General features: G+C 37.9%; 1 protein-coding gene across 4 annotated transcripts in view; it reads right to left on the reverse strand.

Moving 5' to 3' along the window:
- Positions 1–981: 981 nt before the first annotated feature.
- The window catches only part of LIFR (LIF receptor subunit alpha), a 99,848-nt gene continuing 76,814 nt past the window's right edge, over positions 982–24,015 (reverse strand). For all 4 annotated transcript variants that reach the window (XM_081315695.1, XM_081315697.1, XM_081315696.1 and 1 more), the window contains exons 17-20: positions 11,305–11,448; positions 9,523–9,616; positions 8,667–8,742; positions 982–7,387 (exon numbers count right to left, since the gene is read on the reverse strand). In XM_081315695.1, coding sequence (XP_081171821.1) covers positions 6,758–7,387; positions 8,667–8,742; positions 9,523–9,616; positions 11,305–11,448 — 944 coding nt within the window. In that variant the 3' untranslated portion in view covers positions 982–6,757. The remainder of the gene's footprint in view (positions 7,388–8,666; positions 8,743–9,522; positions 9,617–11,304; positions 11,449–24,015) is intronic.

Consider the following 24,015-nt stretch of genomic DNA (forward strand, 5'->3'; position numbering starts at 1 on the left):
ATATCTGCAAGCAAACCACCAAGCTTGGGTAGCTGCAAGAACTCCACACTTCAACCCTGAACTACAGATATTTTCTAATGAAACCAATTTTTACTATTTAAATATCCAGGCATAAAACTGGCAGAACATGGTGAAAATCATCTTAATGTAGCATCTGTTCGTAAATTGGTTATGCATTGAAGACTATTTCCCTTATTCTGCACCAAGTACTTTAAATTCATAAATGTACTTTTTGTTCAATCCCACATAACAATCCCACATAATTTTAAGAGTCCTTCAAATTGTGTGCCTTTAGAAGAGAAGCTATACAATTTCTGAACTTCTGCAACTGTCACAAATGCAAAATCAATCATGAAGCTCAAATCTTGCCTAGGCATGCAATTGTAGTCTTCATATGCACTTCCCTTGGAAGTAGCTCCATGCATAAAAATTAACCTACATTTTCCCACCAATTTTTATTCAGTTAAAAAGAAAATGAATGGGCCCTTGAAGTTTATTCAAGAAAGAGAAGTAAATAAACAGGTTAAGTAGGGGACTTTATGCCTGAGATGGCTAAGACTTGAGAGTGAACATTGCATAACACTGGGATATCCAGCTCCCCACACTTCCATCTATGTTTTTTGAAGAGAAGTCCTGGATACCAGGATTGCTTCACTTTCACGACACACACAGCAACACATCTCCCACAAGTGCCTTACAAAACAACCATCGCCATCCTAAGAGTTAAATAGATGCTACCTTGGGTGACCTCATTGCCTTGATCAGCTCTTATAAGAGTGGTTCTGGCTTTGTGTAAAGTGATGCCTTATGTCAGGAAGCATTTCTGAAGATGGCCATCACCAATGGTGATCATACTGGCTTTGTAGTCATGGCCAGCAAAAATTTTACTTTGTTTGGATTAGAGCTAGTTTTCAATTACTTGAAGAAACAGGCTACAACTGGAAAGCAATTAGTGCCACAACAAGGTTACTGAAAGCCTGGTATCCCACATTATGCTTTTATTGAGTAAGAACTGCAAGATTACAGAGGCAGAAACAAAAACAAATCAAATGGATAAGAAAAAAATTCCACACTTTTAAAGGGTAAGAAAATACATTTATTAAACTTCATGACAGTATTTCTGGCCAATATTCTTAATACATGCATATTATAGGGATAAGAACTGTCTGGCTATATGGTAGCGTATTAGCTTCATACTCATTCCAAATTTAGTGCATTAGTGCTATATTACTTGTATAATTTAATGTTCCCTCCTCTTTTCCTCCTTGTTTATCCTTAGTTATCACTCACTTGACGGGTCTGCTTGGATAGCTTTACTAGCAATCATATAGCTGTTGTTTTGCTCATAATGATGTCTACACAACACTGGCCTCAGTCCATTGATATGTTGCATACATCTACTCAAGAGAGTTTAGCACAGCAAACACAGGAAATGGGGAAGTCCTATCAACCCCCTTTGTTTTTAAGATGCATTGCTTTAATACAGAGTTGGATGCAACTCATATTCATGTATTTAAGCTTGTCTTAAAGACTTAACAGGAATTTTCCTAAACTGCAAACTGATCGTGTCTTTTGGTACAGCAATAAACCATTAATCTGTGAGTGAACAAGGTGAAATGGAAATGAATTTCAGAAAGGCAGTTTTGCCAGTTAAATATGTACAGTAGAATAAGAAGAGTAGAATGGTTTACATACATTTTAAGGTTTGCTTAAGATACCTGAGCTGTCTGGCTTCAGAGGGCCAGAATCAGTAGCCCATTTTCTACAGACTAGAAGCGAAAAGAAATAAAACTGCTGGGGGAGGAAAATACAAAAACGTTAAGCAACATTGAGTCTTCCAGTTGATTCAATATTACAATGGTTATTTAATATTTCAATAAGCACTGAGATTACCTTCACATTTATTATGTATTATATGTTTAATATGCTGCAAGATTTTGAATAAAAACATTCAGAATTTATTGAGCTATAAAACAGTTATATATTATACAAGCATTATTTCTTTATCTACAATTGACTTCTGAAGAATGTTCCCCAACCCCACCCCACATTTTAGCACTCACCCAATATAGTTCCCCATCTACATGTCCTTCCTGTCTCTGTTTTATCTCACTGCAGGAGATTTCACATTCACAACGAAGGCCCTGAATGAAGACCATATGACCTCATGGAAAAGTGGCAAGAAATAACAAAATCTACGAATGCTACCATAGAGTAAACAATCCATTCACCCGGACACCAAAACTGGTACCAGGTGGTAGTTTGCAAACATTCAACCAACCATTCCACAATGACAGATCTGCTGACCAACAAAATCCTTCTGATCTGGAAGAGAAGCGTGTACCATTTTGTAGCGGCTCACTCAGTTCATAGAAAGCACAGAACTGTTCAACATCACCTCTGTGAACAGGGAGTTCGTTCTAACTGATCACATGATGCTTTTTTGCACGTGCACAACGCGTGCTGTTCATTTAACTAAGATTTCATAATTCTAAAGCTGCTGTTGTAAATGCTCCAGGAAACTTTTTTTAAACCTCTACATCTGAACATGCCAATGATTTGGAGTCCAGTTAACTTGAAGCCTCAGTTCAAATACAGAGCATAGAAACACAAAAGATTCCATGGGGAATAGTTTATTGAACTCCATGGGCGCAGCCAGAATCATCAAGAGTTCATGATCATGAAGGGCTTGAAGCAAAATATCTATCAACATCCCTCAAGCCTTACTGAGATAAAGAATAATTTTGAGAAAGACCAAAACTTTCAAAAAGCCACTTTCTAATAGAAGTCAGGTGCCTCTTTGTCTGTTTCTATTTTCTTTTGCAAGAAAAATCTGTGAGCAAACAGCTTGCAAACGTATTTGGATATGGCTGTATGGCAGTTTCCACATCTTTAATTTAGCACTTGGGTGATCAACTTACGCAAATCATCAGAGAGAAAGACAGACAATTCTTTTCCTCCAGATATGCCATCCCAGTTAAAGAATACCTATAGGTTTGCTGTGTAAACTGACACTTTATGTTGTGCCATTTGCTCCATCTTTACTGGCTCATCTAAATGATTGTCAGGGCCAGGAGTGGAATGAACTGTCCTTGAAAGTTAACATCAAGCATCAGAATAAAATCGTCTTTGAAAACTTTGATGATGCGTGCTACAACATAATAATGGGCACTCAAATCCAAGATATAATGCACATTGGTGTAGTAGTCCCTGCTTAATTAGTAAGGGCAGCCCAATGGTTTTATGTACAATATATTTATTTAAAGGCTAACTCTACCAGTCTATTCTACCTCCAAAGCAAGGAACCAATGAACAGCAGAACATTCCCCAGTAAATCTGTGTCTTCACATGAATAAGAAAATCCTCTTTTGCAAAGGTTAGTGTAGCTTACTCTTTCTGATAAATCACTTTTATGAGGTATATCAAAGGATAACTAAAAATGTATGCCCATTCTTCCAAAATGCAAATCCAAATTTTAAAAAAGAGACAGAAGTCCAACTAAAAATTCACAGTCCTTTCCCTCATATGTCAACACATAACAAACATATAATGAATTAAATGTAATTATGCCCTTCAAAAAAAAACCTTTTAAAAACAACAAAATAGCTCACCTCCCGCCCACATGAAATACATGGCTCAATGCTGAAAGCTTCTCCAGAACCAATTGAGCAGCATCCCCATTTTAAAAAAATAAACTTACTCAAAAAAAATATATATGTTGAAATATATCTCCCTTCCCAAACTGACATTTTAGATATAAGGATCTCAGAATCTCTGAAAACATAAGAATTTCAATTATGTCCTTTATGAGGTATAATATGGATAGTGTTCTTTATATAGATTTTTGTTTGATTTTCCATCACACATCTCAGAAACAAAGAGAACGAACTGGGCTTATGGCTAAATTAAGGCAATGTGTATAGTGCAGAGTCTGGCACCTGAAATTCTAGATAATGTTTACAAAATTATAAACTGGAGGGATATAAATAAATGGAGGGCCCCTTTACTTTCCCTTCTCTTTTCTAAGACATCAAGCTTTAAATACCATATATAGAGCAACCCTTTCCAGCCTAATAGATTTCAACACCCAGAATCCTTAGCAACTAACATGTTAACCAGGGAATTCTGAGTGTTGAAGGAAGGAGCCCTGGTTGGGAAAGGTATTTATGGAAAACATTTACAAATCTGGGAACTTTTGCACATTTCAGATATGTTGGAATGGATCACTCTCTTGAAAAGGGGCAATTACCCACAGAGATGCTTTCTTTCCAAGACACCAGCTTTACACTGAAGACATACACATATTAATCTCTTACTGCTTGGATACATAGATTCATTTCATCACACATTTTAGTAAAGAACTGTATTGAAAATATGCAGCGCTTAGCAGGATCTAATTCCGTCAAACTCTGGAAAGCTGCAAAAATAGTTTAATAAAATGAAGGCCACTGTGTTAATTGTAAAAGCAGCACTGGAAACATTTGTTGTCACTATCAATGCAGATACCTCAACTGCTATCTCTGAAAACAGAAATTTCAAAAGGCTTACAAAAATGTAATTGTTGAGGGCAAATGCTACTAACATCTTTTTAAAGATGATAAATATGGAAGAATAGGAGAATGAAAGCATTAAATAAAAGCCCCATACATTAAAGGCACACTCTAAATTTGACCATTTTCTGAAAACTCAAGATTAAATCAAACTTCCATCCATTTTTAATCATTTAACTTAAAATGACTTAAAAAGACTATCCAAATATGGTAAACCTGAATATAGATAAGGTGAAGATAACCTGGAAAATATCTGCACAGGAAATGTTAAATTGCTAATTACAAAAGCTAAATTGGTTAATCACCTGAAAGAAGTAGTGTGCATATGTATCAGTTTAATGAATTGTGTGAAACTGCAGTTTTACATGTGTCAGAAATACACTCTTAGGTGCAAAGATTTGTTTTAAAACTAGTCCACCTGACAGTATCCAAAAGAACTACCGGTAAATTGTTCGGTAGTATTTTATAGAGGAATTTCAATATCAGCTCACGAAAGCACAATTTGCTCCCTAGTTTCTCCCTGTAAAAGTTTCCAGGGAAATTCAGAGTTGGAGGCAACTGAGTATTGTAGCTGGCCATTCCCCAAAGCAAATGGTTTTCCCCAGAGATGATGGGAGAGAAGTTGCTGAAGGCCGATTCCAAAATAATATTTATGCAGCCTATGATTTTGGAAGACTGTTGCAACATAAGAGTGTGGATGACATGGGGAAAACATTCTGCTCTCTCTACAGTTTCTGGCATAGTATATCTTTCTTCACTGCCCTCTTTCCCAGTAATTTCCCTTTCCTTACGCCCCTCTCAGAAATCACCAAAGTCCCAATATGACACATGCTAATCCCTATCTTCCCAGGGCCTTATCTCCCTTCTCTCAGTCACACTGCTACCACCAGTGGGCATATCCCACTGATGTATCTAGCATCATCCTTTTCATTCTCCCATGACATGCTGATGTTGTGGCTCTTTCCCTGTGTTCCCCAACTGTTTTTGCTCAAAACAAAAAAACTTTTGCTTTAATCCATGCATCCAAAATATGCATAGTTCAGTTGGGGTCACAAATCACCTAAAATGAGCTGTCCTACCTATAGAGTGTATGGAACATTTTGCACATCTCTGTGGCCCAGTCTCATTCATCAGTCTTTTCTGAAAGAGACATAGATGGGGCATTCCTAAAACCAAGTATTCAGTAGGACGTCTAGATCCACAGAAACCACATGAGCACTAGAAAGTGGGATGTCAGGAAGGCAGTTTGTAATCTATCTGGTTTAAGGTGAGGACATAGCACACGCTGTATTTTTTTTAAAGTATGGAAAAATAAAATTTATTAAAAAAATATGCTAGAAGTCCAACATTTATCTATACCTGACTAAGCTTTAAAATCAGTGTTACACTTTTGTTGTATCCTGAGTCAAAAATATTGTATATACATGCATTCAGCAGGCTCATAAACATAACACTGCAAGCTTTGATTGGCAAGCAATCTAAATTGGCTCTACTGGAATTAAAAAGGAACAAACTGCCTTACATTACAGCTCTCCAAAGCAGCTGGAAATCTAATGCCACAAAACCATCAGCAGCACTTGTGTAGTGTTGGATGCTGTAGTGTTTCCCTATGATCTTGTAATGTTTTGGTGACTGGGACTTTCAGTGTCTGGCTGGAACTTGTAGTGTATGGGTTCTGTAGTGTTTCACTCCTGTAACCTCCATCTGGTGCATGTCTAGCAATAGGATCCTGTAACAAAGGTTGACCTAAATATACTTTCTTAAAATTTAAACATATTCTTGATTAGACAACAAGGTCCCAATCCTGAACACACCTGCATATACTGTATATGTATCCCTTTGAGGCTTAATAGGCATTTTGATACCTGCAGAAATAACGTTTGCTTCTATTTGCTTATGTTTCCCCTGGCATACGTAGGAAGTCATAAATATAGTCACAAATAAAAAACATTGAACCCGACTGACAGCGTTCAGCCAGGGCAGGGTAAAAGGAAGACTGTTGAAAGGTAATTGCAGACTGGTTGCTGCCCTTTGGTTTTAGAACTACCTTCCCTGAGACACTGTGAATTAGCATCTCTACCAGTTATAAAATGTCCACTGTAACTTTGAGCTTTACCAAAATAAAATAATAAATGCTCTGGGATAGTACTTCCAAAACTGTTAACAACCAGTTCCAAGCAAACAGCAATTTCCAGGGCAACCGTGCCTTACTCATTTGATTTGGTGTGAAATAAGTTAGCAAAAGACCATCCTGAGTTAATAGCTTTGGGAGAATCGTCATCCTCCTCTTTAGAAGGAATCAAAAACTGCCGCGAATTAATTGAACAAGGGCTCCCAAATGAGACATTTTCTGTGGATTCTGGAGAATCTGGAAAGCCTGTATTCCAGGAGGATGCATTCACTTGTGGTCTATAGCCTGCACCCTTGTCTGAGTCCTCTTCTGTTGTTGATGTTTCCTCCAACTGTCTGAAATTATTAACTGCGAGTTGCATTTGTGGTTTATAACCTGCTGAAACCACACAGTCAGCTTCTAATTCTTCATTTGGTTTAACTGGAGCTGGATACATTGACTGGACATCAATATAAACCACCTGGGAAGACACTGCAGATTCATCCTCTGGTGGATTAGATATGACTTCCTCAATGATTGGTGGACAATAGGAAACCACAACGTGGCTTCCTGATTCAGACTCCAAGCCATCTTCAGGAGGCTCTTCCATAACAGGTGATGTAATGGCCGTGTCTTCAATCTTCAGACCCTGGGACTGGGATTGAATTACTTCGATCTTGTTGGGAGTACATGGGTTCATCTCCAAGGTTTTAGAATTAGAGTTCCCCTACAATCAGAAAATAAAATAAGCTTAGTATACTCAGCACTTGCAAATGTAAATAAACTGCATTATTTTGGAGTGGAAAGAAAATTACATCTCTTTTCTTTTTATTGCTCATTTGTATGTCTTTCTTTTTCTTTTTATTCTTTTTAAATGAACTGTTTATTCTTACATGAATATTTTATTTTAGCTTCAGGTGCTGGACGGTGATCTTAAAAATGTTCCAGATTTTTATGTAATGCTAAATATTGCAAATTTCACATCATCTTCCATCAAGCCTGGGATTTTATTTTGCTGCAAGCCAGCTAACTGGTCAATAGTAGAAGGCTGATTTACACAATAATAGCCAAAGCAATGACATGCTATTTAATTAAGAATGCTGCTCAAACTTTCACAAACTTGGGCGTTCACTGCAAATAAGATCTAACTTAAATGATAGAAATGTAAACTATTTATCATATATATTCATGGACAAGCCAAGAATTTTAGGCACACAATACAATCTCAAACTGGGTTTGTCTTATCCATGGATGGACCTATCCACAAGTATATATGATAATATTATTTTAAAATACCCTTATATATCTTAGACGTTGGTTGTGAAAATTTAAAATGGAATTTGATCTGGAAAATAACATTTATTTATACAAAACAGGTGAAAAATGAAGTTCTTCAGAATATATTTAAAAAATGCAAAAATTTCAAGGAGCTACTGATAGCACATTTTATGATATTTTAGCTAAAAATCTGTGCATTTCATCTAAGCATTTAGTGGGCTGAAAAAAGCAATTGATAATTAGAGGTTTTAAAAATTAACTAAACATTTATTGTCATTCCATAGCTATCTGTTAGGAGGCACAATGATATGACATACATCAGTATTTTTCAGCCCCAGCAATTTTAAGATATATGGTCTTCAGCTGCTGGGCAATCCTGGTAGTTGAATTCCATACATTTTAAAATTGCGAAACACTTTAAAGTTGAGAAACACTTGAAGTTATTATGAAAATATGCAAGCTACATTATGCCTGTCACTTTTGTCATGATTGTCCCTTGCCCCCCTATGGATGCCCCAAAATCCTGAAGTTATTCCTGCCACCAACTCATTTCTTCAAGAGCTGAAGACAGTTTTTCAGTCCTTGCATTCATGTTCAATCTTAAGTGAAGAAACACCACATCCTTTCACTCTGAAAGTGAAACATTTTCTGTCTTGCCCTTCCCCAACCTCATCCCATCCATCAGCATTCTTATGATATTATTTGAATGGTAAAATGGAACAGATTACCTCTGAATCTCTTGGGAAATCCAAAGCTTTGGAGTGTTCTGGGTTTGGAATGTCAGGATAGAAGACTTCTTTAATCCTTTTGAAATAAGGGAAGCAATGTTAATTTATGAATTGCCATCAAACCTCCTGAAATATTTATTTTCCATATCAAAATGAGACACATTTCTCCCCTCCTGTTTTTTCTCCCAAAATCAATCACTCATTAAAAATTTATGTGGGACTGGGAGGAACTCAAAGTTCCCAAAGATGGGTCTTAAGCAATGGATATTTATAGAGATTTTTGAAGGATCCTTGGCATTCCTTAAGCTTGGTTGTTTTCTTGCAGAAGTTTCATTACCCAAACTAGGTAATTTCATCAGTGCAGCACTGATGATGTTACCTAGTGTGGATAATAAAACATCTGCAAGTTCAGAAAGCACCAAAGACCTCTCATTTCAATCCTGGGCTACAAACATTCTCCTTTATTGATAGAGAGTTTTGTTTCTTCATATTCTTAAACCCTACAAGAAGCTTTGAATGAACTTCAGGAGTCGTTCCCATTCCAAAAGAATACCTAGAGGGGTTTATTTTAGCATCAACCAACTGGCAATTCTGAGTCTGGCTATATCAGTATCCTCAACAAAGCTGCCACACAAATTCTAGTGGCATCTCCCAAAATCTTGCCCACTGAAATGCAATTCTTGGAGCGCAGGAGATTTAGCGTGTGCCTATTATCAATAAATCTTCACCTATATGGAACATAAAGTTTATATCACATCTGGAGTGTATCTAATAGCTTAATGCAAGAACATACGCCAGAATCTGTTTCTATTTGTAGAAGAAAAACAAAATTAAGATGGCTGAATGCCAAAGTTACCATTCCCTCTTCCTGTAGCATAGGATCCCGGTTACAACTGCCAACACAAGAACCACAGACACTGGGATAATTATGGCAATGATCAATCCCAAAGCTGAAAAGTATAAGAGAGAAAAGCTAGTAAGAAAGCAATATTTCAGTTAGTCAGCAATTTCCCTCAAGCCTATAGAACAATTTCCTAGAGTGTCTTTTGACATTGTCACATTCTCAGAAAATAACCAATGTTGCTTTAAACAGTTTAATTGAAATATAAGTAATTGATTGGAAATGGCAAATTTCCCTCTTGCTGTTTATGCACAGAGAAAGCGCTAAAATACTCTATTCATTATTGGTTTTTTTGAGGGATATTTCTATAATTTAAATTACCTAATTAAATAACAGAATAAGTCAAGACAACAACAGCAACAACAAAACATATGCAGGAGTATCACAAGCATCCAGAAAATATTTCCTTCCTTCATTTAAATTTCATATTCCTAACAAAAGAAATGGTACAATCGATGACACTAAGCAAAAAGATCATTGACACAATAACCACAGCTGTGATACAATTTCAAAAATATACAAGCTAGCTTTATGCTGATGAACCTCTTGTAAATATATTGGAAAGAGTATTTTTATTTTTTCTGTTAATTCACGTCTCACATTCTGACTTTAGTTTGATTCATTGAATTGGACCAATGAACAATACCATCTGTTTCTCTTATCTTAGCTTCCAATTTATAAGGATCTGTCTTTAACAACCATTCTTCTCTCTTTCCATAAAGGTAAAGGTAAAGGTTCCCCCGTACATGCGATAACTTTAAATATATGAAAAATGCCCCTACCCATTATTCTGGATTCTATAGTCTTCTTTCACTTCACTTCCCCTGCAACCCTAAAGATGTTTTCATACTAAGGTAAAGGTAAAGGTTTCCCCGGTCCAGTCATTTCTGACTAGGGGGTGATGCTCATCTCCATTTCCTAACCCATGTGGCCGGCCTGAATATATGCCAAGGCACACGGAGCACTGTTATCTTCCCACTGAAGTGGTACCTATTTTTCTAGTTGCATTTGCAAGCTTTTGAATTGCTAGGTTGGCAGTAATTGGGCAAGAACAGGAGCTCACCCTGTCCTGTATCGCTTGGGTCTCAAACGGCCAACCTTCTAATCGACAAGCCCAGCTTCTTAACTGCTAGGCCACTGCATCCTCTCTGTTTTTATACTGCTGAGCCACATTCCATGGTTTCCCTTTGCCCTTTTTATTTATTTATAGATTTAGATCCTGCCTCTAATTGTGGTGCTCACACTTTTGCATTTAATCCTCACAACCAGCATTCTGAGATTGATGGGCTGAAAGGAAATGAACCGCCCCAAGTCATCTAGTGAACTTCCATAGCTGAAGCTAAACTTGAACCTGGACCTTCCCAACCTTAGTTCAACCCCTGAACCACTACACCACATAGGCCACTCCAATTGAGTCAGCCAGCATTTCCTCCACCTGCAGCAATTAATGTTGTAGCCAGCCAGCATCCTCATCTCCATTTTTTTATATCAAAAAAAGGGTATCATTTGAAAAGCTTACAAGTTTTGTAACAACTTAGTTATACTTTGTAAGATCCCTGGAATTTTAACAAATATCATAAGTAAGTGGTGAACAATATTAATGATATGATTCCCTTTGACAAACATTGAACCTCAGTGTGATGCTTGCTAAGGACTATACACCATTAACCCATTTGTTCTAACAACTCATGACAATACTTAAGTGCAGAACAAACATCCAATTGTCTCATTACTTACCATTTTCCTTTGTAACCACATACAAGGCTGTATGAGGTCCATATCCTGCAGCTGTATAGGCTCTAAAAGTCAGGTGGTAACCGGTTTTCCCTTGAAGGCCTGATACCGTCATCGAATCTTTATTTAGATCAGTAATGTTCATTTCTGTGTGTCATGATTGCAAGAAAAAAGGGGGAGAAGAAAAAGAATTAGGAAATGTCATAAAACAACAGAAAGCATGTTTATAAGATGGGTGACCATCAACATTTTATAAATAAAGATGTAAATATGAGGTCCTTGGTACTCTCTCAGCTTGGTTGCTTTCTTGTAGATCAGAGCTGGGGAACTATGGCCCTTTTATGACTTGTGGATTTCAGCTCCCAGAATTCCTAAGCTAACATGGCTGGCTCAGGAATTCTGGGAGTTGAAATCCCCAAGTCATAAAAGGGCCATAGTTCCCCACTTCTGTTGTAGATATTTCATTACCCAACTAGGTAACTTCATCACATTGTAACTATTAATCACCATCATCATGTCCTGATGATGTTAGCTAGTTTGATAATGAACAGTCTACAAGAAAACTATCAAGTTCAGAGAACACCAATGACTCCACAGTTCAACTCTGAACTACAATAATCTCTTCCATAAATTCATAAATGATACCTGTAAAAATATAGTAAAAATTGGGGCCTAATTATGGGTCACAAAAAACATAAATTCAACTGAATTCAACTGGAAGTTTTGTCTAGACTTGTTTTCAAATCCTGGGACTCCTGAAAGGGAATCACTGTTTCTTTGTGAATTCTCTTTTCCATATTAACTGCATATCAAGCTGTATCCACATAGTTTATGCACACATAATACGAAAACAATATTTAAGGAATCATGCATAATCACATCAAGGTTTGCTTGCCTTTTCATGAAAACATCAGTAGTATGACAGAGAATGCAAAAAAAGGGCAAAAAATGAAAGCTGAGCAAACGAAATGATCTGATTTGGGAATTAGTAGAAATATAATGTCTCAGGAGAAACACCTTTTAAATCATATATTCGATAAAGTAGAATAATTCTTCCACCAACGCTGATGGGTTAAGCCACTAGATAGAATATAAACGGAGAGCAAACCTTTCTCCTCACTAACACTGAAGATGTTACATAGTAATGACACGTCTTCAAGAAAACCACCAAGCTTGGAGAGCGCCAAGAACCCCTCCAATCATATATTCCAAAATCTTCAGCCTTGGTTTTCAACTCTTTCTTCCTTATCGGTTAGCATTTTACAACCAATCAGGATGTTCTATTTTCAACAGACTGTTTTGAAATATGTTCCTGTGTAAGACTTTTGAGTACAATGATTTCTAACACTTCTGCCAACTTTGCACTTTCCTACAAACCTGATAAGGTAAAGGTAAAGGTTCCCCCGCACATGTGTGCTAGTCGTTTCCGACTCTAGGGGCCGGTGCTCATCTCCGTTTCAAAGCCGAAGAGCCAGCGCTTGTCCGAGGACGTCTCCATGGTCATGTGGCCGGCATGACTAGACGCCAAAGGCGCACGGAACGCTGTTACCTTCCCACCGGAGTGGTCCCTATTTTTCTACTTGCATTTTTTACGTGCTTTCGAACTGCTAGGTTGGCAGAAGCTGGGACGAGTAACAGGCGCTCACTCTGCTACGCGGCACTCGGGATTCGACCCGCCAAACTGCCGATCTTCTGATCGACAAGCTCAGCGTCCTAACCCACTGAGCCACCGCGTCCCTTATACAAACCTGATATTTCCATTCAAATGTGGAACAGCAAGCAGCCCACAATAAAAAATAAACACATTATCATTAGAACGTAAAATTCTCCTGGTTAATTTTAGGACAAAAATATTCAGAAAATAATGAAAGGTCCCTTAGCATTATTAATTAAACTTGTGAAGATTTCTGCTTCACAAATTTAATTAATGATGCTAAGGGGTTTTTCCTGCTTAACTGAGTTGTTATGAATGCAGAAACTATGTTACCTGGAGGAAACTAAACCCCTGCTATCCAGTCATTGCAACAGATTGAGGATGTGATACCATAGACAGTGCAGATCATAAGGCTACTACTTCTGTTTGACCATGTTCCAGTAATCATGTTTTAATGCTATCTCATGGCTTCAAGATGGCTGAATCCTATATTTGTCTAACCCTATCACATCACATGGAAAGGAGACCAAGATGGTTGTTTTCCCCAACAGCTGGAGTAAATAAGTAAGGGAAACAAAACTATAGAAATCCATCCATCACTTTCCTAAATTCACCCCACATTACATCTGCAAGGAAAGCACTATGGGACAGTCTTTTTTCCTTAAGCAGAATGCTTAAGCAGCTTGTGGAATTTTGGGTTTCTCTGACTTTTGGGATAAGAAGCCCAGGGTAAAAGTCAACTTAGCCAATGGAAGTATTCTCCCTCATCCAATTTCCTGCTATGCTATGCCAATATCGTCATAGATGAAATGTTCTCCTTGGTGAATACAATACTGAAATGTGGACTATCCTATTCTTCAACATCTAGCATTGACAAGAAGCCTGTATCAATAGGAGTGACTGAGGATCCATTGGCAGGACCTGTTTTTTCATAACCATAAACATTTCAGAGTTCAATGGGTCAGTTTCCAATTGATCTCTTGTTCTGATAACAGCTATATCAACATGTAGTTGAAGCTATTATTATACCAGTTGCATAATACACAGGAGATTGCTGCAGATGAATGTCTGGAAGAGCTAATTTTTAGGCATATATTTGGAGAATACTCTGAATTACTCTAGATCATAGCAGACAGCACCCACTTTGGGATGCCTGGAAGCAAAACTTTCAAAGTACTGCCTCTGATATAACAGGATACAGAAAGTAAGGGGTCCTGCAACATGAAGACACCTTTGACAGGCAGCTTGGACAATCTCTTGAATGGAGTGGCAATTTATAAGGGAGGGTTCTTTTGTGTCAAGAAGAGGGATCTGCAGAGCAATACAGTTTATCTGAACTTTACTCTTCTCTGAAAAGAACCTGACAGACTGGAATCTGTTTCCTGTACTTGTTGACAAATGATCCTTAGGGTTACTTGCTCCTGGGCGATATTTAATCTGTAAGCTAAGACCAACTGCTTTTGTAACATGGGAATTGATTGCAAGATCTACTAGTGATAAATGACTGAGTCAAGATGATACAAAACTGGGCCTTAGGGTATTTTAATCACCAATGCTTTTAGCTGATGGAATATATGTCTGATGATGAATATCTAACAGGAACATTTTACCCCAAAGATAAGTATTTGGTCAATAACCTTATTATAGTAACTAAAATTCTGGCCAAAAATATGACAGTATCGCAAAAGACTCTTTTAGAAGGATTAACTGGATTTGAGATTGCTAAAAGGGTTAAATATTTGGGGGTGTTTTTGTCACCCTCTAATACAAAGTTATATAAAAATAACTATGAAAAATTATGGGGAAAAATTCAAAAAGAAATGGAGAGTTGGGAAAAATTGCAATTGTCTTTGCTGGGAAGAATCGCAGCAGTGAAAATGAATGTCCTGCCTAAATTTTTATTCTTATTTCAAATGATACCGGTTCTTAAGAAAGATTCTAATTTGGAAGAATGGCAACGGGGTATCAATAAATTTGTTTGGGCAGGGAAAAGGCCACGAGTTAAACTTAAGATTATGCAGGATACTCGTGAAAGAGGTGGTCTTAAAATGCCCAATCTTAAATTATATTATGAAGCTGCTGCGTTAGCAGGAATAAGTGATTGGATTAATTTGACACAAGAGAGATTATTAAATCTTGAGGGCCATGACTTGTTATTTGGCTGGCATGCATATTTGTTGTATGATAAGAAGGTAGATAATGTGTTTAAAGTGCATATTTTAAGACAGGCATTGTTGAGAGTTTGGAAGAAGTATAGACATAAGTTAGATTATAAGATACCGTTATGGGCAATTCCAAAACACGCAATAGAAAACATAAATGTTGGTTTCAAACATGATGTGACTACGTATAAGGAGATTTTAAGCTTGGAAAGAAGTGTATGGTGTTTAAAATCGTATAACCTCTTGCGAGATGAGAAGATTGTTCAAACCTGGTTTCAATATACTCAGTTACGGGCCAGGTGGAAAGATCATCAGAAAACTGGTTTTGCAATGACTGATGAAAATTTGATAAAGCAAATTAGAAATCAGGGTCCAGCACATATCAAACGGATATATCTTGCATTGATAGAAATTGACTCAGAAACAGAACTTGTTAAAGATTGTATGATAAAATGGGCCCAGAATATCCAAGAAGTTATTACAATGGATACGTGGGAAAAGATCTGGGTGAGGAACGTAAAATTTACACAAGCTCAAAATTTAAGAGAGAACTTTTATAAAATGTTTTATTGATGGCATTTAGATCCTAAAAAGCTTGCAAGTATGTATCCGAATTATCAGCCAAAATGCTGGAGGTGTGGTGGCGAAGATGCAACATATTTTCACATATGGTGGACCTGCAAAAAGGTCAAGGCTTTTTGGATAAAAATTTGGTGGAATATGCAGAAGATCTTCAAGCAAAGGATAAAGTTTTGTCCGCAATTCTTTTTGTTGGGTATAATTGCAGATGCTACTGTTGTGGACACTAAGTTGATGTTGAATTTAATTACAGCAGCAAGACTTTTAATAGGTCAATATTGGAAGAAGGAGGAACTGCCGACTATAGAAGAATGGACTTTAAAGGTTTCTGACCTGGCAGAAATGGCAAAGATCTCGGCTTATTTGAAAGATCACTCGCAAGAACGTTATATTATGGAGTGGGAAAAATGGATTGAATATATCCAGAACAAATATGGGACTAAAAAGTTTCATTTAGCATTTGAATAAGTATTCCTTTCTATTTTCTTTTTTTTCTATATGAAATATTAGTATTGCTTGTAGTTATCTTATATGAGCTAGAGAGTGATAGATTTAAGAATTTATTATTGGTAGCATATGGATGCTTATGATTGTTTTTTTGTTTTTATACCCTGTACTTAGCTCTGGGAAGTCGGGGGGGGGGGGAAAGGGGGAGAGGGGTAGGGAGGGATAGGTAGGGGAGGGGGAGGGGGGATTGTTAAAGATAAAATGTATTTTAAAACTTTTCAATAAAAAAAATAACCTTATTATAGTAGGAAATTAACTTTGTTTTTAAAAATAAAGGGTACTCAAATTGCAATAGGGAATCTATTTTATTAGCCTTACTCAATAAGCAATTCCTACTCTAATTATAGTAGGAAATTATTTTAAATAGTAAAGAGTAGTCAAATTGCAATAAAGCATATACTTTAATAAATACTATGGATAAAGAGTATAAACTTGTTTCCCACAAGTTTCTTTACCTACAAAAGTCTGTCTTATTCCATTCAACTTTCTACAAATGTAAGCAAAGAAGAGAAGTCTGTATTCCATTAATACAGTTGCCTAGTAAATCTTGCAAACATTTCTACTTTCAGTGTGGCAAACCACTGTCTTTTTCAATAAGCATGTTCAGTTGATCTTGCAGAATTATTTCTGGATGCAAAGTTCTCTCATCCAGGAAGACCATATAGTTTGTCTTCCAAATTAATCTCTAAATGCAACATAATGTCTCATTCAGCAAGCTCATCTAGTATATCTTGTAAAATTATCTGAGTGCATTGTAGTACTGTCTCATCCAGAAGAAATATCTGGCAGATTTTGCAAAATAACACCTGAGAACACAGTTGTGTTATTGTACTCAACATAAATGCTTAATAAGTCTTGAAAAATTATAGCATTTTCCCATTCTGTAGATTCACACAGTAAATCTTAGGGGAAAAAGTGTTTTCCAGTTAATTCTAAGTGTCACTTTAATCTGCTAGCACGCTTAAATAAATGTAGAGGGGGGGAAAACACACTGAAGTGTACCTCAGTGTTGTCTCATTGTATTAGCACGTTTAGTAGATTTTGCAGAAATATTTTTGCCTACACCATACTTTGTCTCATTCTCTTAACATGTCAATTTAACCTGCTAAATTTATTTTTGGCTGCACTGAAATAAAGTTTCATTGCTCCCATTTAAATATTTGGATATTTCATAAGGAATATTTGTGCATACCAGAAGAAAAAAGGAAACAGATTAGTAATAGGGATTGCTTTTTTAAAAAATAGATTTGTATATATTTGTATATAGCTATACCTTGCAGCTGTCCTACCCAATTGGAAAGGGGAGGGGGGGTTGCGTGGAGCAGTCAAAACAAAATAAATTTAATCATCTTTACATTAATTTTTACTTTTATGAATGGACATTGCTTCCTGGTTAATCCATCCACTAGTAGTAACTGTGAGAGGGATCTCGGAGTCCTAGTGGACAATCACTTAGATATGAGCCAGCAGTGTGCTGCAGCTGCCAAAAAAGCCAACACAGTGCTAGGCTGCATTAACAGAGGGATAGAATCAAGTTCATGTGAAGCATTAATACCACTTTACAATGCCTTGGTAAGGCCACACTTGGAATATTGCATCCAGTTTTGGTCATCATGATGTAAAAAAGATGTTGAGACTCTATAAAGAGTACAGAGAAGAGCAACAAAGATGATTGGGGGACTGGAGGCTAAAACATATAGGGAACGGTTGCTGGAATTGGGTATGTGTAGTTTAATGAAGAGAAGGGTGAGGGGTGACATGATAGCAGTGTTCCAATATCTCAGGGGCTGCCACAAAGAAGAGGGAGTCAAGCTATTTTCCAAAGCACCTGAAGCCAGGACAAGAAGCAACAGATGGAAACTAATCAAGGAGAGAAACAACCTAGAACTAAGGAGAAACTTCCTGACAGTTAGAACAATTAACCAGTGGAACAACCTGCCTCCAGAAGCGGTGAATGCTCCAAGACTGGAAGTTTTTAAGAAGAGACTGGACAGCCATTTGTCTGAAATAATATAGGGTTCCTGCCTGAGCAGGTGGTTGGACTAGATGATCTCCAAGTCCCTTCCAACTTTTATATTATTATTATTATCATTATCATTATTATTATTATTATTATTATTATTATTATTATTATTATTATTATTATTATATTGTTATTGTTATTATTGTTGTTATTGTTATCGTTATTGTTATTTAATTTAACTTTTACTTTATTGACATTATTAATGTTTTAACAGGCCTATAGTGCTGGGAATATTAAATTGGCAAAAACAATATCATACTAATTCTGACCCACCGGGTTCTACCTTTAACAGAATAACCATTTTAGCAGTTTAGGTATGCTGATGAAAGTAGTAATGGATGTGTCAACTTTAGAATGAGCATAGTTGCAGCCATCTTTTTCCTTTTCACTCCTAGTTGCCAGATAGAGGGAGGGAGGGGGTTTGCCAGGTGTTGCACTAGACAAAAGAGACTTTCTCTCTTGGACTTTCTCTCATGGGAACCAAGGTCATTGGCTGCTCCCAATACTGCAGGCTGGGCATTTCATGAAAAGCCCACCAACAAGCTGAGTGGGGAAATGTAGTTGCTTGCATAGCTTTGGGGGTGGGATTTCTTTTGTATGGGGGAATTGTTATGCATCTCTTCAGACTTGGTTTCACTTTTTGAATACCGATACTCTGTACCAATAAACATGTTCTTTGAGGAATTTGCAAGCCTCAGAGTTCTGCTTTATTTGTCTCTGTCGATTGGAACCATGGCTTGGAAAGGTTCTAAGTTATACCTCCCAGAAACCCTCAGACTCCAGGTGTTGCAACGGAGTCATGACACTAAGCAAGTGGGTCATTTTGGATTTTTAAAAACATTGGATCTAGTACGGAGGCAATTCTGGTGGCCAAAATTGAAAAAAAGACATTGCGAGTTATGTAAAAAGTGGTGCCACTTGTGCTACCATGAAGAAAATATCCTGGAAAACTGCCAGATTTATTGCAGCAAGTGGTTGACCCCTCTCAGTCTTGGGAGGAGATAGCCATGGATTTTATAGTAGAGTTATCTGAGAGTAAGGGAAACACTGTGATATAGACTGTGACTGATTGATTTTCCAAACAGGTATGTTTCATCGCTTGCTTGGGGATTTCCTTCTGCCCAGAAACTAACCAAACTGTTTTTGCAGCACATATACCAGCTCCATGGTGCCCCAAAGTAAATTATCTCTGAAAGGAGGGTGCAGTTTACTGCAAAATTTTGGAGGGAATTTGTTAAACTGATTGGGTCCTCCCAGGGGCCACTGAAAAAGCTAACACAATGGTGGAACAGTATCTCAGAAGTTATGTGAATTACTAGCAGTCGAATTGGGCCAACCTTTTACCTTTTGCAGAGGTAGCCTACAACAATACTGTGCACAGTAGTACCGGTCTCACCACATTCAAAATAGTGATGGGTAGAGATTTTATGCCCATGCCTGAGTTCCCACAGGAGCCACCTACTTCCCAAACCTTCGACCAATGGGTGACATCTTTCCAGGGGAGTTGGGTGAACATGAAGAAAGTATTGGCTAAAGCTACAAAGGTTTACAAGGAGCAAGCAGACAAACAACGTTGCCCTCAAACCCCTTTTTATGTTGGGCAATTACTTTATCTTTCAACGAAATATCTATGGTTAAAATTGCCTAGCAAGAAATTGGATCCGAAGTTCCTTGGTCCTTTTCCCGTTGTCAGGATCACAAACCCTGTGATGGTGGAGTTAAAGCTTCTGCGATTGTTGGGGAAAATTCATCCTGTGTTTCATTGCAGTCCTTTAAAGCCAGTGTCAGGATCCACCTTAAGACCCATTCCGAAAAAGCTGCCTGGCCCAATGGTGGTGGAGAGACACATTATGAAATTAAATGTATTCTGGACTCTAGGTTGCACAAAGGAAAACTACAATACCTTGCCAGTGAAAGGTTACCCCCTTTCAGAGGCTACATGGGTGAAATGTACGAATGTGAAGGTGGATAGGTTAATAAAGGAATTTTATGATAAGTACCCTCACAAACCGCGAGGGGATGGATAACCTGATTTGTGTTTCCCCTGCAGGATACTCTTTCTTTCGCCAGAGGAGCCGACTGTCAACTTTAGAATGAGCATAGTTGTAGCCATCTTTTTCCTTCTCATTCCTAGTTGCCACATAGCACGGAGGGAGGGGTTTTTGCCAGGTGTTGCGCTAGACAAAACAGACTTTCTCGGACTTTCTCTCATGAGAACCAAGGTCATCGGCTGCTCCCGAGACTGCAGGCTGGGCGTTTCATGAAAAGCCCGCCAACAAGTTGAGTGGGGAAGCGTAGTTGCTTGCATAGTTTTGGGGGTGGGATTTCTTTTGTATGGGGGAATTGTTATGCATCTCTTCAGACTTGGTTTCACTTTTGAAGTACCGACACTCTGTACCAATTGTAAAGATTGAAGTTGCCCTCGGTTCCCAGACCAGAGAAAGCAGCTTAGTAAACAAAGAACCAATGGCAAAGAGATTCAAGGTCAAGAAAAGATCAGCCAATAGTCAACTCAAAAAGGAGAAAGGAGAAACAGATGTAGGTTTATATGCAGATTTATATAGGTTTATAGGGCAGATTTCCTAAATAAATAATTTCTTCTTAGCTATTCTCGATAACTTTGGATTTGTGTACAGAGCTAAAGGGACAGTTTTCTCAACTTTTATGGCTGTTCCTGATATAAACTTAAAATTGGCCTAAACGGGGTTTTGACTGTCGGGGATTAATCCAAATATACAACAGTTCCTTTAGTGATCATTCAAATTTACAACAGTACTGAAAATAGCGACATATTACTGTTTTTCCACACCTACCAGCATCCCCAGGGCCATGTAATCAAAATCTGGATGCTTGGCAACTGGTTCAATATTTATGACGGCTGCAGTGTCCCAGGGTCATGTGATCCCCTTTTGCAACCTTCTGACAAGCAAAGCCAAGGGAGAAGCTAGATTTATTTAACAATTGTGTTACTAACTTAACCACAGCAGTGATTCACTTAACAACTGTGGCAAGAAAGGTCATAAAATGGGACAAAATTCACTTAGCAACTGTCTTGCTTATTAACAGAATTGTGGTCATAAGTCGAGGACCACCTGTTATTTCTGTATGTTTATGGGTTTAACAGAAAATAATCAGCAAGCATCACCTCTTATACTCCCAACTATTTCTATATGTTAGTATGGGAACATCTGTCAGCATTTTCTGGGGAAAAACAGATGCAGTTAGGAGGCCATCTGCCTAAGGGCGGATCAATTAAACAAAAACACATTAAAACTCTAAAAAATCTGGCAGCAAACCTAGGAGGCCTTCCAAAGCCTTGCAAATAATAATGCAAACATTGCAGCAATTCTACAACTCTTTCCCACCACACCAGTATATTGTCACAAAGAAGGAATTGGGGAAGTGGAGGAATGAACTGGGTAGTCACATAGGAAATGAGAAGCAGGATGAGGCAAAAGTCTCTCCAACAGAAGCATAGACCCACAGCAATAAAAGGTCATTTGCAGGTCTGTAACAGAATTTCCCCCATTCATGGAAACAATGGTACCAAGACGGACAGATGTCAGAATTGCCAGCCTTCAGTAGAGGGGCTGTGTTGCTTTACTAGTGAAATATATATAGTACCTTGGTCTGGAAAACTTTACAGTATAAAATTGGGGCATTCAAAGACATAAGTCTTTGTTTAGTAGAGTTCACATTTCATTTCTTAGGTTGCCCCTTAAAAAATTAATTACTGTATACTTTGAGGATAAGTTCTTGGACATTTAGACTCTATAAAATCCACTAGACTCAGCTTATGCCCTGTGAAGTTCAGGATGTTGACTGTCTTTTTCCCCAAAGCTCTCCCTGACCTGTCTTTTGTATACAGAACATGGAGTCCCTTCCTACTTTCTGCACAGAAAAAGGGGTTGTGAAGAAGGAGCTTCTAAGAGAAGAGAGAAAAAAGAGAAATAGAAAACTCCACATGGGTTCCTCCATGCAGAGGAAAGGCAGAAAGCCACTATTTTGTCTCTCTCTCTACATTTTTCCCCAAATGGTTTACAAAGTCTACAGAGCCATGGAATGCAAAGAATCAGTCCTTACAAGTATATAACAGATTCAGGGGCAATCAATCATCTTCATTATATGTTTCTTCAAACATTCTAAAAGTACACAGTAATGTCAGTCATCTTCAATGAGTCAACATCAACAATATTCTTTTCTCAGATGGGGCTCAAAATCCAATTCAAGAGCAAGAGAGCTGAAGAAGATTCTTGGATGAGAAGCAAAATGTCTTCAAAGAAAAACAAGAAAATCCAGTTGCCTTGTGAAAAAGTATCTTTGGGATAATAATGACCTGGATGACTGAGAATCTCCACAGACATTCAAGAGCAAGGATTGCCTTGGATTCTTCACTGTTCCTCCATGGAAGCTGAATGAGATGCTGGAAATATTTTATTTATTTAAATTTCCTATTTCTTAGCTCCCCATCTCCTCCATATACAATGTAATCAACATATAAATATTATTTATATTTAATATTAAAAATTATTTAAGATCAAAACATTTTAGATGATAAAATATAACAGTATAACATTTCCAAAAGGTAAAAAAATTCCAAGATGGGCATTTAGCAATAGTTAATAAGGTGGAGGAGTGGTACTCATGGGCCAACAAGTCCTAAGGTTGTTTGGCCCTCTGTGCCCCCCATGCAAGGCTGCACAGCCATATTTTGACCCCATTGAGGAAGACTAGGAGCATGGAGGCCCATCTCACCTTTGGGAGCAAGTTGTTCAATAATGCGGGGGCAGCGGCAGAGAAGCTCTCTTCCTAGACCCCACCAGTTTAAATTCTTTGACTACCTCCCTTTCCTGAGTGGGATGGGTCATGAACTGGACCCAAAGAAGCATAAACGGTGCACAATGTGGAATTGGGCAAAGGCTCTTCTGGCCACACCTGCTACCTGCTCTTCGAACAGGAGTCATGAGCCTAAAAGGACCCCAAAGTTATGGACTAGGTCTTTCTAGGGTAGCACAACTCCATCCTGGATACAGAGGAGCCCACTCACAGCCACTCCGTCTTATCAGGGTTCAGTTGAAGTCTGTTGTTTCCCATCCAGACCCCTCCAGACCCCAGGAACCATGAAAGGACATCCACTGGATTATTCCCTTCACCTGGGGCAGAGATATTTAGCTCGATATCATCAGCGTATTGGTAATATATAGAGAGACTGATGATCTCACCCATAGGTTTCATGTAAATGTTAAAAAGAAGCAGAGACCTTTGATACCCCACAAAGGAGGGGTCATGAACAGGATTTCTCAGTCCCTATTAGGTACGGACTTGAAAGAAGGAGATAACTGCACAAAACTGTGCCATTCACCCCCAAATCCCTAAGTTTGGGTTAGATACCATGGTTGATGACATTGAAAGCCACTGAGAGGTCAAGGACAATGAAGATGGATGTACCAGCTCCATCCTGCTCCTGCCAGAGATCATCCATGAGTTCAACCAATGCAGTTTTGGTCCCAATAAGGAAGGATTCTCCAGTTATGGAGAGGTTTGTGGTGTTCCATAGTTGTTGCATGTTGATTGTTGAAGTAAATATTATGCTCTGCTTGTCTATTTTCCAACATAAGTTTAATCTAAGCTATTTGATCCAGTTTATATCACAGTAACGTAGCTGAGTTTGTAAAAGCAGTTTGCAATGTGCAGGAAATATTTCCTTAAAAAGAGTGAAATTACTTTCTAGCAATTTTCAGAGATAGCAATAGCAATTGCATTTAGACTTATATACCACTTCATGGTGC

The sequence above is a fragment of the Vipera berus genome (assembly GCF_964194415.1).
Source record: "Vipera berus genome assembly, chromosome: 2".
NCBI lineage: Eukaryota > Metazoa > Chordata > Lepidosauria > Squamata > Viperidae > Vipera > Vipera berus.